Consider the following 13,185-nt stretch of genomic DNA (forward strand, 5'->3'; position numbering starts at 1 on the left):
GAGTTGCCCATTCTGTGGCTTTGATTCTCAATTTTGGCAGATGGGGCAAATGGGTAGCATGTGGAAAGCACGGTGGCAGGGAGCCCTCTGGTCCCTTTTCTCTCCAGGCCCCAGCTGCCCTCTCTCAGTAACCCTTCCACCCCCACCCAGTCCCAAACATTTATAGACTTTTCACTTCCACTTTATTATCACTTCATTTGTAGGATTTTTTTTTTTTTTTTTTTTGCGGTACGCGGGCTTCTCACTGTTGTGGCCTCTCCCGTTGCGGAGCACAGGCTCCGGATGCGCAGGCCCAGCGGCCACGGCCCACGGGCCCAGCCGCTCCGCAGCATGTGGGATCTTCCCAGACCGAGTCACGAACCCGTGTCCCCTGCATCGGCAGGCGGACTCTCAACCACTGCGCCACCAGGGAAACCCCATTTGTAGGATTTTAAGGTTTATTACCTGGAAGGAAGTGAGGAGCTCACACCTCCAGTTCCGCTTTTCAAATATGCCTTCATCACTTGTGAAAATAACCTTATTAACCGCATCTAACCTGCTACAGCTTACAGGGGTACCCAGGTAAGTACATGCAGAAGGAACCAGGGCAGGGGAAACAGCACCGCTAGCTGAAGTAGTGCAGCCTCTGGACCCCTTGGATTTTCTCCCAGCTCTTTGGGGTCCTGGAGCTGTTGTCAGCGTCAGCAGAATGCAGGTGAGCCCCAGAATAGCCTTGAGCAATTGGTCCTTGCCTCCTACCTCCTCCTCTGACGCTCAGAGATCCTCCCGGACACAGCTCCCGTGCCTCCGCGCCTCCCCTGTTCCCTGGATGCTTGTCCAGGATTGATTCTCCAGGCAGCTCCCCCTCTGAGCAGTAAATGAAATATCGGTTACCAGGAGTGAGGCGGGAGGCAATTAACCCCTAGACCTCACCATGGCAGATGTGTTTGCAGCGAGCTGAAGCGGAGAGCCGAGCGCACCTGCCTGGCCTTCCTGCAAAGTCATCCAATTAGGGTAGCCCCCAGCGGTGGGTTCCTGCTGCCCCCTCTGCTCCCCTTGACCCCGGAAACCAGGGCAACACCAGCTCTGAGGGCTGGCAGCTGCCTGGGCACAGGATGGCCTGCCATTCCTCGTGTGGGCGAGCTCCAGGGGCACTGCCATCCTCACACCCCTTTGGCAGGGACATTATTCGTTAATTAATCACACATATTTCTAAAGGGGAGGCAGCCTGGGGAGGCTTCTTCCTTCCTTCCTCCAGAGTGGGCTCACCATTCTGCCTGTCCAGCCTCCTTTCCACCACCTAGCCAGCCCTGCCCTGTGGAATGTTTCTGTGGCAGACACGCCCCTGACAGAGGAAGAGGCGAGACACGTGCCCTGCTTTCAAGGAGACCCCAATTGGATGAGGAGACAGAGTTTGTCCTTCAGGGAACCTCCAGTCCCAGGGTCTGGTCTCGGAAAGCCCTAGTTTAATAGAAAAAGCACATTGTCTACCCTTGGAGTCACTGGGAGGACGGCCACAATCTTTGCAACTAGGAAACGGCCCCTCCTCATCCCCAGTCTCTGGAGATACACACCTTGCCCTCAACTCAGTCAAAACACTGTCTTTGAGGACACCCAGGCTGATGGAGGACACGGTCTTGCCTTCAGGAAGTTTCCCATTCTGAGGATGGAGACATAGTCCTTGCTCTCAGGTGTCCCAAGTCTGAGGGGGGAAAAAATAGATCCACCCTTGGGGAGCCCCTGTCTCGTGGGGGAGACGCTACCCCAACATGTTCCCCGCCAGCTGGGATGCCGCTTGAGTGACAACCAGCTGGCAACTGGCACTGCCGGACACCCCTGGTGCCCTGCAAAGGAAGAAAAGGTCCTTGGCTTCAGTCCTGTCCCAGTTGTGTCACAAACTTGCTGCGTGACCATAGACAAGTCACAGATTTTCTTCAGACTATGATTTCCTCATCTGCGACACGGAGATTTTAGGCCCATCTCTCAGAATGACGTGAGGAACAGCCACTCACCAGAAAGAAAAGAAAGCAGGCCAACCAGCCTGGCTCTCCCTACAAAAATGGTTAACATGCTTTTTGCTGTAGCAGGGGTCCTAGACCAGTCCCTGTGGCCTCTGGAGAGGGCTGGGGAGCACGCCCAGGTGTGGTGGTAATTTGGGGCCAGTTGGCCATTAAAGAATCACAGGGGGCTGTGGGTGGCACTGGGTGGGGGGGCGGGGGGGTGCTGGCTAATCTAATCACTCTTCCCAAGGAAACTCTCGTTCCAGCTAGACCTGCCAGGGGTTTTATTGGGTTTGTGGGAACCCGCAGATTTCAATCTCCAGACCCCACAGGGAAGGAACAAGTATTAAGCTAATTTTATTAAACGGCCACAGCTGGCAGTAGGGGGATGTCGGGGAGAGAAGACAGGATAAAGAAAGTCATTCAAGTCCGCCAGCCTTGACAAGGGTCCATACATGGGGTCTGACTGGGAGGGAGGCCACCCCTCCTTCCTGTCTCTCCAGCTGAGCCAGCAGGGGGAGGGGAGGCCAGATGGGACCCTTCCCTCAAGCAGAGCCTTGGGATTCTCCAAGAGGTTCACCCCATGGCTGCTGCCCAGGGCAGATGCCTGTAAATCCCATCAAGGCTCTGCAGGGCAGCGCTGGAGTGGAAGCGCTGGGCTGCCCCCAAGCCATCCTTCCTCCGTTCTGCTTCGGGGATCCCAGGTCTTTATGTAATATGGCATGCTGGGTAAGAGCATGGTCTTTGGCTCAAATACTGGCATTTGCCTCTTCCTAGCTCTGTGACCGTGGCAAATTATTTATCCTCTCTGAGCCTCAGTCTCCTCATCTGAAATGGATAAGACAACAGCATCCACGTTAAAGGGCATGGGAGCATTTCTTGCCAGTCCACTCCCACCCCACACACATTTCCATCAGATAATATTTATAAAGTTCCTATATGGGGCTTCCCTGGTGACGCAGTGGTTAAGAATCCACCCTCCAATGCCGGGGACATGGGTTCGAGACCTGGTCCAGGAAGATCCCACATGCCGCGGAGCAACTAAGCCTGTGCACCACAACTACTGAGCCCGCGTGCCACAACTACTGAAGCCTGTGCGCCTAGAGCCCGTGCTCTGCAACAAGAGAAGCCACCGCAATGAGAAGCCCGTGCACTGCAACAAAGAGTAGCCCTGCCCGTCACAACTAGAGAAAGCCTGCGTGCAGCAACGAAGACCCAACGCAGCCAAAAATAAATTTAAACAATTAAAAAGTTCCTATATGGTGTCAGACACAGAGTGGGTGCTCTCTAAATATTAGCTATTATGATTTAGGAGTGCCCTAACTGTGCAACCGTCATGGTCCCAGTAATAGGAGGCGAGGGAGGCAGTGACAAGGCAAGGAGATTTAGTGTGTCTCCAGGGAGGCAAGGGCTTCTTGGATTCAAGTGCAATCACAGAACTTGGGGACTGTGTCCTATATTTTTTTAAAAATAAATTTAGTTATTTTATTTTATTTACTTTTGGCTGTGCTGGGTCTTCGTTGCTGTGTGTGGGCTTTCTCTAGTTGAAGCGAGCGGGGGCTACTCTTCGTTGGGGTGCGTGGGCTTCTCATTGCGGTGGCCTCCCCTATTGCGGAGCATGGGCTCTAGCTGCGTGGGCTCAGTAGCTGTGGTTCGCGGGCTCTAGAGCGCAGGCTCTATAGTTGTGGCACGCAGGCTTAGTCGCTCCGTGGCATGTGGGATCTTCCTGGACCAGAGCTCGAACCCGTGTCCCCTGCATTGGCAGGTGGATCCTTAACCACTGCATCACCAGGGAAGTCCCTGTGTCCTATTTTAAAAGCTCTTTAACCTCTTTGGAAAAAGAATAAAATCTACTCATCCAACCTCCCAGGGCTCTTGGAAGACTCAAGTGAGACAACATACGTGAAAGCCTTTGACAAACTTTAAAGTGATGCATTAATAATAAAAGTTGTGTTTATTGAGCATATACATGATACCTCTTTAATTCTCAGTCAAGTGAGGTAGGTTAGGTCTCCTCACCTACACATTATAATGAGAAAACTGAGGCCCAGGGGTGAAGTGCTTGGGTCAGGGTCAACCAGCATTTAATGCAAAGCTTGTTCCTTTCGCTGCTGTCACTAACCCAGAACTGAGTCAGAAAAGAGTGACACGGCCAGGATTCTACACCGTGACACTGGGACCGGAACCTGGGTTTCCCAATTTAAAACTTGCTGTGCCTTTGGAATGCTGATGCCACTTTCAAGGTCGAAAAGATGGAGCTTTTCCACCCTGGAAAATGATGATGTAACTGAACTGCTTCCTATTCCAGCTGCCCAGGCCCACTTGGGCTGTGGTGGGCATTGGGTCCCTCGGCCCACCTCCTCCGGGACCAGCTCTGGCTCCGGAGCCTGGCTCCCCACGGATCCGTGAGAAGCTTTCAGCAGACTCATTCCCAGCCTGGAGGAGGGCAGGGTTCATGGTCCCCTCCTGCAACTCCTCTCCACGGCACAGTCGGAAAGCCAGCGGGGTGGAAGTGTTTTATTATAGCTTTGGTCAGACGGGGCTCAGCCGGCCAGGGCTGTAGCTGGGAAGCCATCCAGCCCCCAATACACCGCTCCCCCAGGCAGCGCCACCCCAGAGCGGGTGGGCAGCACATCCGAGCACGGGGAGCGACCCCGCCGAGACCTCTCCCCCAGCTGGGGCGGGCTGGTGGGTCAGGTGGGCAAAAACAATCCTATTGTACAAATATACAGTGCGGGCCGGGGCGGGGGCGGTCGACACCGCCTCCCGGGGAACCGGGACGGGGCGCGCTGGACCCGGCTCTGTGGCGAGACGGCGGGAGGGCTTGCTGCGGCCCGGACGGTGGTGAGGGCAGGCCGGGGGCGTCATAGCCGGGAGAAGCCGGCGGCCGTGGCGGGCAGCGAGGGGGTGTGGGTAGGGGGACGGGTCATCCTCTGCCCCGCCGGGAGGGAACCTCCGGGGGGATAGGGGATGGAGGGGTCGCGAGGAGCTCAATCAGAGTAGATGATGAAGCCGGAGAATGTGCTGTATTTGTTGCTGTTGCCGCCGTGCGCTTTGCCTCCGTCGAGCTTGATGAAGACCTCGTCGCCCGCGTCCAGGTGCAGGATCACGCTGTTGCTGGCGTAGTCGTAGTTCTGGTCTGCGTCCTGGGCAATGGCGCTGGCCCGCACCTGCGGGGTTGGTGGGGGTAGGAGAAGAGGGGTGTGTGTGAGAAGGTAGGGGAGGAGGAGGGAGAGAGGTGGGGTCGGGGAGGGAGGGGGACCGTCAGAGGTAAGGCAGCTACCTCTGGAAGCCCCCAAAGCCCCACCTCCAGCCCCATCAGGGCTCTCAGCCTGCTTTTCTCCCATCATCCCACCATTGCCCTGTCCAGTCATAACTGTGTGTTTTGGGAAGGGGTTACAGAGGAGCCTTGGATCTCTAGGGCAGGTGTAATCTGGGTCTGAATTGGCAGTCAAGGTGTAATCGGCCTCCTTAACTCCCCTAGGTCTCACTGTCTGACTTCAACAATGTTTCCGGGATGCCTCAGCCTGGAACTCCCTCCTTGCAGAGAGGAATTCTCTGGACCCCTAAGGGATGGAGGGCCATCCCCTCTCTCACCATTGGTTCCTCTCTGCCTTATTGTGATAATGATGCCTTACATCTCAGCCACATCCACCTGTTCTTATGTCAGTGGATGGACAGGAGGGCGCCCCTTGGCCTTATAGGTTCGGGCCTGGATCAATGCCAGGCTACTAGAAAGCAACCACAGTAGTACCAGGGCCTGCTCTGTGGACGCCTTGTCTGAAGTCCGTTCTGGAGTCTTTCACACCAGAGCAGTGAGATGGAAGGCCTGGTCACTACTTCCCCTCCCAAGGCTCAGGTTGGGCCTGCATCCCGCCTCCAAGGAGCTGTAGCTATACCTGTGACTATTCCCCCACCCAAAGAGGACTTCCGGCTCCTCCTGTATCACCCCACGGTGGTAGAAAGGAAGTGGATGGGAAGAAGGGAGCCAAGCCTTATAACCCTCTGTGATCCTCAGTCTGATCTGATATCTTTGTTGCTCCTTGTTTGGATGGAGGAGGGGCAGGACAGGCAGGACGATGGGGCAGGGGAGCGCCAGCCTTTGGATTTGAAGCCTGACACATCATTTGGGGGGCTCAGACTATAATCATAAGATATCGAGGATGTGGGGTGGTGGACGAATTCCCTCCAGGCATTCCTTTCCGACCGCTGAGGCCAGCGCAAGTCCTGAGCCATCTGACCTGGGGCCTCTCCGGGATATTCTGGGTGGAGAATGGGAAGAGAGGAACCATCTTCAAGTTCCGGCTTGTGTTGGGGGGAGGCTGCATTGAATGGGGTTCTCTCAGCCAGGCTCCTCAACAGCCCCTCTCCATCCTACCCCTTCCCCGAAGGCAACTCCCCCAAGGGCTGATAGTCAGGGCTGGACCAAGCCAAATTAGGGGAGGGGCCCATCCTCCCTCCTGGATGGAAGGCAGAATTGTAGATCAGCTGTGCCGAAGCTGCTGACTCAGCAGCAATGCTGCACCAGGAGAACCCGACATATTTGCACGCAGTCTGCCAGTTAAAGCCCAGATCCTTTCAGCCCCTTCTTGCCCCTCAAGCTCTTCTTCCCCAACCCGGGAGGGAATTGTTTGGGGCACTCAGTTGGGAAAACTCCTGGTCCAGCTAAAGGTGGTGGAAAATCAAATGAGGGAGAGATGCCGTCTGCCAAGGAGCTCAGTTTCTCCATTTAGAAAATGGATGAGAAGATCCTGCCTCACCACTGCCACCAGTGTAGAAGCTTTTTGACAGTGAAGGAAAAAATTTTTAATCTTGATGGGCTTTAAGCTACTAGGAAAGAGCTGAAAAAAGCAAGCAGCCAACTCCTGTATTGTTCCCTGGGCCCTAATCCTGGTAGTATTTATTATTACACATGCATTTCATTATCTTTGCTAATAAATTACTATTAATAACAATTATTTTTATTACCCAGATTAATTTAGCCTTAACTCATTAAAACAGTGTGCTTCTTAATAGCCAAATCCATTAGAATATCGTCATCTGTCATCAGGAATCTCCTGGTGATGTGACAAGCATCAGAACTGTTACGCTTATGTTTATTATTTATTCATCACCATGATTGTTGCTGTGATTATCCTGACTGTCCACGGAGGCAGGGAGAATTAATGCTCTTCCATCCTTAGACAGCGGGGGATCCAGGAATGGAACCCAGGGGTCCTGATTCTCTGCACAAGACTGGGAACAGTTGAGGCATCCAGCTCCTCCTGGGGGCAGAGGGGAAGTTTGGGGATTTGAGGTTGTCCTGGAAGCAGGCAAGCAAGTCTGGGGCTTTTCAGGAGGGGGTGCTATAGAAGCACCTCTTCAAGGGCTGCCAATAAAGGAAACTGAGGCAGTGGTCCGATTAGGGGCCTGGAGTTGGGGTGGGGTGGGGGCAGAGAACCCAGGAAATGTGCCCCTACCCCCAGAGCAATGCTGGGGTTTGGGATGTGCAGGTGTGGCTCCCACAGGCAGCCAGCCTGGTCCACAGGGCACTTGTGCTTTCACACCATTGCTGGGTCCCTACTATGCCAAGCACTCGTTCTGTGCTGTGAAAGGCATTAGAGGCCAGAGAGGACAGCAGGGGGCCCCTCTCCTCCCATCAGAGAGGCTGATCTCCAGTTAGGTCTTTATACCATGGTCCCCAATTTACACACCCCACCACTTCTCACCTCACTCAAACTCTGGTGTCCAAGCCCCCGCCCATCTGTAATACTTGCCTTCCCATAGGCCCTGGCCTGTCCCCACACAGCCCCCTCTTCTCTAGCCCTGTTTATCAATTTCACGTCCTCGCCCGGCACGTGGGATCTCAGTTCCCTGACCAGGGACCAGGGATCGAACCCATGCCCTCTGCACTGGAAGCATGAAGTCTTAACCACTGGACAGCCAGGGAAGTCCCTGAACTGTGGGTCTTAGGGGGAGCTGCAGGGGGCTCACCTCACCCAGGGCACCAGCCCCAACCTAGAGACCCTTCGTCAGGCTCCTCCGGTGCCCATGTCCTGATGACTCAGGCTTAGTGCCATCAGGCTGTGCAGTGGTGACTCAAAGCTACCCCTAGATAGAGGGGCTGGTGGGCCTCACACAAGGACAGAGAGGGGGTCTCAGCACCGGGCAGGAAGGTGGTGACGCCCCGTTTCCCCATGTTGCCCAGGGAAGGGCCAGGGCCCCAGTGCAGCTCTACCTTCTGGAGGAAATTCTGGAAGCCTCTCTGCAAGGCAGGAAGCCAGGAAGGAAAAGCACAGAGCCCAGGGTCACCCCTGGACTTGAAGGCGTGGGAGGAGCAAGCTCCTCTTTTCTGGTCCCACCCATTGCCCAGCCCCATCATTTTTTTCTCCGCTCACTTGAATGTCCACCTCTGAGCCAGCCTTTCCCTACACTTGACCTTTTCATTTTCTCCCTAGTTGTGTCTCCTCACCTTGGGGACCCAGGTTCACCTTCCTCTCCCCAGAGCAGGTTGGTCTGAGCTGGGGCAGGCCCCACTGAATCACTCCCTCCAGCCGACACATCTGGGGACAGGAGTGCCCGTGGTCTCCCTATCCTTCTCCCACTCAGTAATCGCTGGGCTGTGTTATTGTGTGTTTACGACTGTCTCCCCTGCACAGACCACAGGGTTCTGGAGGGCAAGCAGACTGAACCTCTGGAACCCCAAACCTGGCTCCTAGTAGGGGCTCAAAACTAATATAAAGAATGACCAGTGAGATTAAAGGAATCTCTTGGACAATCTGGAAGAAGTCACAAAGGATGTAGGGGAGGACCAGAGCCTATCACCCCACTGCTTGGATTTTTTTATGTGTATGGAGGAAATGGTCTGAGTAACTTAAAATGCTGGGTCTCTGAAACCCCTGGTTAAAGCCACCTCATTTCTTCTACCAGCCTGCGGTGCCACCTCCTTGTCAGGCTCTGTCGATGTCCTGCCCCGGGGGGGGGGGTAAAAAGAGGCTTTGGGGTCAGTTTCACCTCCCTGAGACTGCAGCAAGTGTCCTTGCCCCAAGCACACACCATCTTTGGGGCCTCCTCTTGTCTCATCTCTGGGGCCCTGCGGCACCCTCCTGAAGTAGCACAGGGTCTAGGGCCCACTGGCGGCCTGGTGACCACCTCCCTATTCAGGCAAGCTGGGCCCCCAGCCCCCTGAAACCTCAACTTCATGCCAGCCCAAACTTTCTTTAGGAAAGGAAGAAATTCCATCAATGAAGGTGACATTGTTGCATCCCTTACCGGCGATTCATAAGGGGAAATGTGGGACTGTCTGCAGAGATGGCCCTAACTGGATACTAGGGCCTCCCATTTGGTCAAGAACCAAGGACAAAGAGGAGAGACACAGGAAGCCTGATAGACACAAGTGGGAGAGACACCAAAGAAATAAAGGGGGGGGGGTTAAACCCAGGGGTGAGGGACCAGAAACCCAGGGAGAGACAGATAGGACTGGTAGACACAGGAGAGAGGCCAGCACAAGAGATGGAGAGATAAGAGAAAGAGGCAGGGGAGAGGCAGAAACCAGACACAGCAGGCATGGGAGAGAGGGCAGAGAGGGCAGGGGGCAGACTTACAAGCACCTGGTAGGCTTTTTGCTGACTCTCAGGCCTGTCCTTTCCCCCACCCTGCAAGCCAGGGTCTGCCTCAGGGTAGTGCTGCAGTGGGAGGGGTTCCAGCAGGATCTTGGGTCTCAGTCGCAGGAGATTCCTTCCCAACTCCCATCAGCCTAGCTTTAGTTCTGATTGGCACAGACACCTTCTTCCACAAGGATGCTCTGCTTGACTACCCCAGGGGCCCCAGGCCACCGTGGTCTGGGAGCACTGAGAAGGGAGGGGGAATCAAAGCGAAGGGAGCTGCGTAAAACTGTCACCCTGGGGCAGGGTTAGGTCAAGATTGGTCCCGGGGCAGCGGTTCCAAGGAGAGTAGGAGGCATTGCCGGTCCCAGGTACCAAAGACCTCGTGAGCTTGGTGCCTGCCACTCTGGTCTCTCCGATGGGGATAGGGAAGGAAGAGGATCCCCCGACACCCCAGGAATCAGGAGTTGCAGCTGGGAGGCAAAGAGGAGGGGAGTTTCCACCTCTTTGCCCTGCCTCAGGAGGAAAAACTTCCCCCCCCAGGCCGTCTTTTTGTGCGGTTAGCTCTGACACAGTGGGAAGGGGCCGCGCAGTCCCGGGTTTTGCAAAGGGTGTCAGATCTGCCCAGTGGTCCCTTCCTTAGGGCGGGGGATGTATTGCAGCTAAGGCTTTATGCGCTCGGCTCCCTTTGCCTTTGTGCGCAAAACATCTCCTATAGCTCGCCTTCTCCGCTTGCGCGCCTAGCGGTGCGCCCAGGCGCCCGTGGGCGCCGATGCTGCCTTTCCCCAGAGTCCATCCTGATCCGTCCCCTCATCACCAGCTGGTATCAACCAGAATCCCAGCTCTCAGATGCTGTTTCCCAAGGGCCAAGCCCCCAAGGGCCAGTCCGCGCGCCCGAGAGCCCTGCGCTCTGATTATTAGTTGGATTTATCTCCCTCATTTCCATACCGCAGGTGCCCAGCGGCATTTGCCTTGGAGCTGGCACCCAGGAACCGAGGAGTTAGGGGTGCCAGACAGCCTGGACCAACCCCGCCTGTAATGCCTAAGCCGCTCCAGGGGCTCCATCTGCGCCCTTCCGTACCCTTCGGCCCCGGGCTCCCTGGATGCCCTGCCCCCAGGCCAGCCCCATGCCCCCGCCGGGCCCACCTGGCCGTTCTTGCAGAGGTCCGCCCACATACTGGTGCCGTCGCCTCCGCGCATGAGGACGTGGTAGGTGAAAAAGTAGGTGCCGGGAATGTTGCATGTAAACTTGCCGCTGGTCGCGTCGTAGTTGTTGCCTAGGTTGGTGACCACGTCGTCGAATTTGAGCACCTCGTAACCCTCGTGAGGGTTCTTGAGGCCGGCGTAGAAGGCCACGCGCGGCACCGTGGTATAGGTGGCCGTGCTGATGGCGCCGCTGCCCCCCGCGCCCGGCAGCCCGGGAGGGCCGGTCTTGCCCGGCTCACCCTTCTCCCCGGGTGGCCCCACAGGACCCGGAGGACCTGGGTCCCCCGGGGGCCCGGGAGGGCCCGGCTTGCCTGTGCGTCCCGGCTTCCCCTGGGGGCCCTGCACCAGCGTGGAGGGCGGGGGCGCGCCGCTCTGCTCGCTCAGGGCGTCGCCGCCGTCGGGCCGCGCGCCGGCGCCGGGGCCCCGCGCGGGGTAGGGGTCGCACACCATGCGGCAGGTGCCCAGCATCTCGTAGTGGCCATCCGGGCCGCCCGAGCTCACCAGCACGGGGATGAGCACCACCAGCACCAGCAGCATCACCACGCCCGCGGCGGCTGCCAGGAGCGTCTTCCGGCCGGCGCGGAGCCTGGGGAGCGCCGGGCCGCCAGGCCGCGCCGTCGGGGCAATGGTGCCGGCGGGCGGGGGGCGCGGGCAGGGCGCCCGTGCTCAAGGGCGGTCCGGCGGGGCTGAGGGCATGGGGCCGGGCTTGGGGCGCCGCGCTGCGCTGGATGCGCTGCCGAGCCCAGCCGCCGGCTCCCACCTCGCGCTTCCCTCCCGCGGCGCGGCAGAACTAAGCGCGGCGGCCACCGCCTCCTGCGTGATTCCTCCTGCCTCCCCGCGCTCGAGCCACCGCCCCCTCCGCCCTATCCAGCCCCACCCGCTCAGCGCAGCTTTGCGCCCATGAGGGGTGGGGCTGAGGGCTGGGCCGGCGCCTAATTGGGCCGCGGACGGTAGGGCTCCGCCCACCAAGGGGGGCGGGGCCGTGGGGCGGGGCCGCGGAGTAGAGGGCTGGAGCCCGGAGAGGAAAGGGGAGACTGACTGAGGGAGACAGGGCCTCGGAAATGCAGAGGATGCTAGAGTCTCAGACATAGGAGAGGCTCGCATAGAGAAGGGAAGACTAGGGACGAAAAAGCGAATAGAAGAGAGGGTCATAGGGAGAGCTAGAAAGCGCCGAGGGGGATTGGGAGGGAGAGGACTCGAGGGTCGCTTACGAGGAAAGCCGAGAGAGACAGAGGGAGGCACGAGGGGCCACGGCCCGCAGGGGCTGGAGGCTGGGGTAGGGCACCCCGGTCTTCAGGGGACAAAGAGCGATTGAGAGGAGGAAGGAGCGGGGAGCAAGAAGGAAGGACAAGGAAGAGGGTTATGAGGGGGGAGAAGAGGGGAAGGCAGGAGGATGGGGAGGGGGCCAATCCGCCCTCGGGCCTCGCAGACAACCTGTCCGGGAGACGGGGGTGGTGGTGGGATGCCTGTCAGGGTGCCCAGCAGAATCCCGAGTGCTAACATCTGCCGCTCCCTCCTCTCTTTTCGGCTCCTGGATGTTCCCGGGACGCCTTTTCCCAGGAGGAGCAGGATCTTCTACCCACACCTCCTTACCTCTGCTCCTTCCTGCCTGCGCTCCAGGCCAGGTCAGGCTGCTTTTTCCTGGGGATGGGCGTGGGGCCGGGGGCCCCTCCATCTTACTCTGGTCACTTCCCTTCTCCCTGCTTTTAGGCAAGGCAGAAATCGGGGCCCTAAGAAAGTGGGCACCCCAGGTAATTTCTCCGTTCTGACAGTACAAACACATCCCTGGGTGGTGACCCCCTCTCCCAGGCTCCAAGAGGAGGGGTTGATCTCTCCCTGTCCCTCAGCTCTCCACTCCTACCCAAGCTCGAGCCTCCTGAGCTCCTAACTCTTTTCCCCACCAGGCTGTATAAGGCACTCCTCTTCCTCAAGTGCAGTAAAGTGTTTAGGCTGCATAAACGAGAAGGCGTCTGCTTCCATCAAAATATTGGTCACGTTATTTGAGGCCCAGTTTGTGCTGCTCCGCTGCTCCTTCTCACCCTCCTTTATCCAGCCTACCCGGGAGGGCTCTGCCATGCAGAGGCCACGAGCTGCTGCTAAAGGATGACCCTCCAGCCTTTCTCCTTTCTCCTGAGAGGACCCCTCCCAAAGCTGAGATTGATTAACCCCACCTGAGCTGGGAGGAGGACAAGAACAGGAGGATGTCGGGGGCGGGGGGTGGAGGCTGTGAGAGAGGACCTTTCAAGCACCGCCGAGCCCGTGTTACAGTGATCGCCGAGCCCGTGTTAGCGTGATCCCCTCGCCAAGGAAGGAGCTAAAAATTCAATCAATAGCATTTATTCAGGGTTTTCTGTGTGCCAGGCCCTGTGTTGACTGCTTTACAGAGGCCATCACACCAGATCTCCACAGCAATCCAA

At 57.4% G+C, this 13,185-nt stretch overlaps 1 protein-coding gene across 1 annotated transcript; it reads right to left on the reverse strand.

Annotated features, from left to right (window-relative positions):
* Positions 1–4,045: 4,045 nt before the first annotated feature.
* On the reverse strand, positions 4,046–11,381 carry C1QL1 (complement C1q like 1). The gene is made up of 2 exons (XM_079904692.1): positions 10,709–11,381; positions 4,046–5,149 (listed from the first exon to the last, which is right to left on the reverse strand). The coding sequence occupies exons 1-2, from the start codon at positions 11,303–11,305 to the stop codon at positions 4,970–4,972; spliced, it is 777 nt and encodes a 258-aa protein (XP_079760818.1). The 5' UTR covers positions 11,306–11,381; the 3' UTR covers positions 4,046–4,969.
* Positions 11,382–13,185: the final 1,804 nt, after the last annotated feature.

This window comes from Stenella coeruleoalba (genome assembly GCF_951394435.1).
Source record: "Stenella coeruleoalba genome assembly, chromosome: 19".
In the NCBI taxonomy this organism is placed as follows: domain Eukaryota; kingdom Metazoa; phylum Chordata; class Mammalia; order Artiodactyla; family Delphinidae; genus Stenella; species Stenella coeruleoalba.

Bases quoted from the DNA above. Each gene is read 5' to 3' on its own strand.
- C1QL1 (XM_079904692.1), bottom strand. From the start codon at position 11,305: ATGCTGCTGGTGCTGGTGGTGCTCATCCCCGTGCTGGTGAGCTCGGGC. The intron at 5,150-10,708 runs GTGGGCCCGGCG...CCAACCCCGCAG, and splicing joins ACCTCTGCAAGAACGGCCAG to GTGCGGGCCAGCGCCATTGC.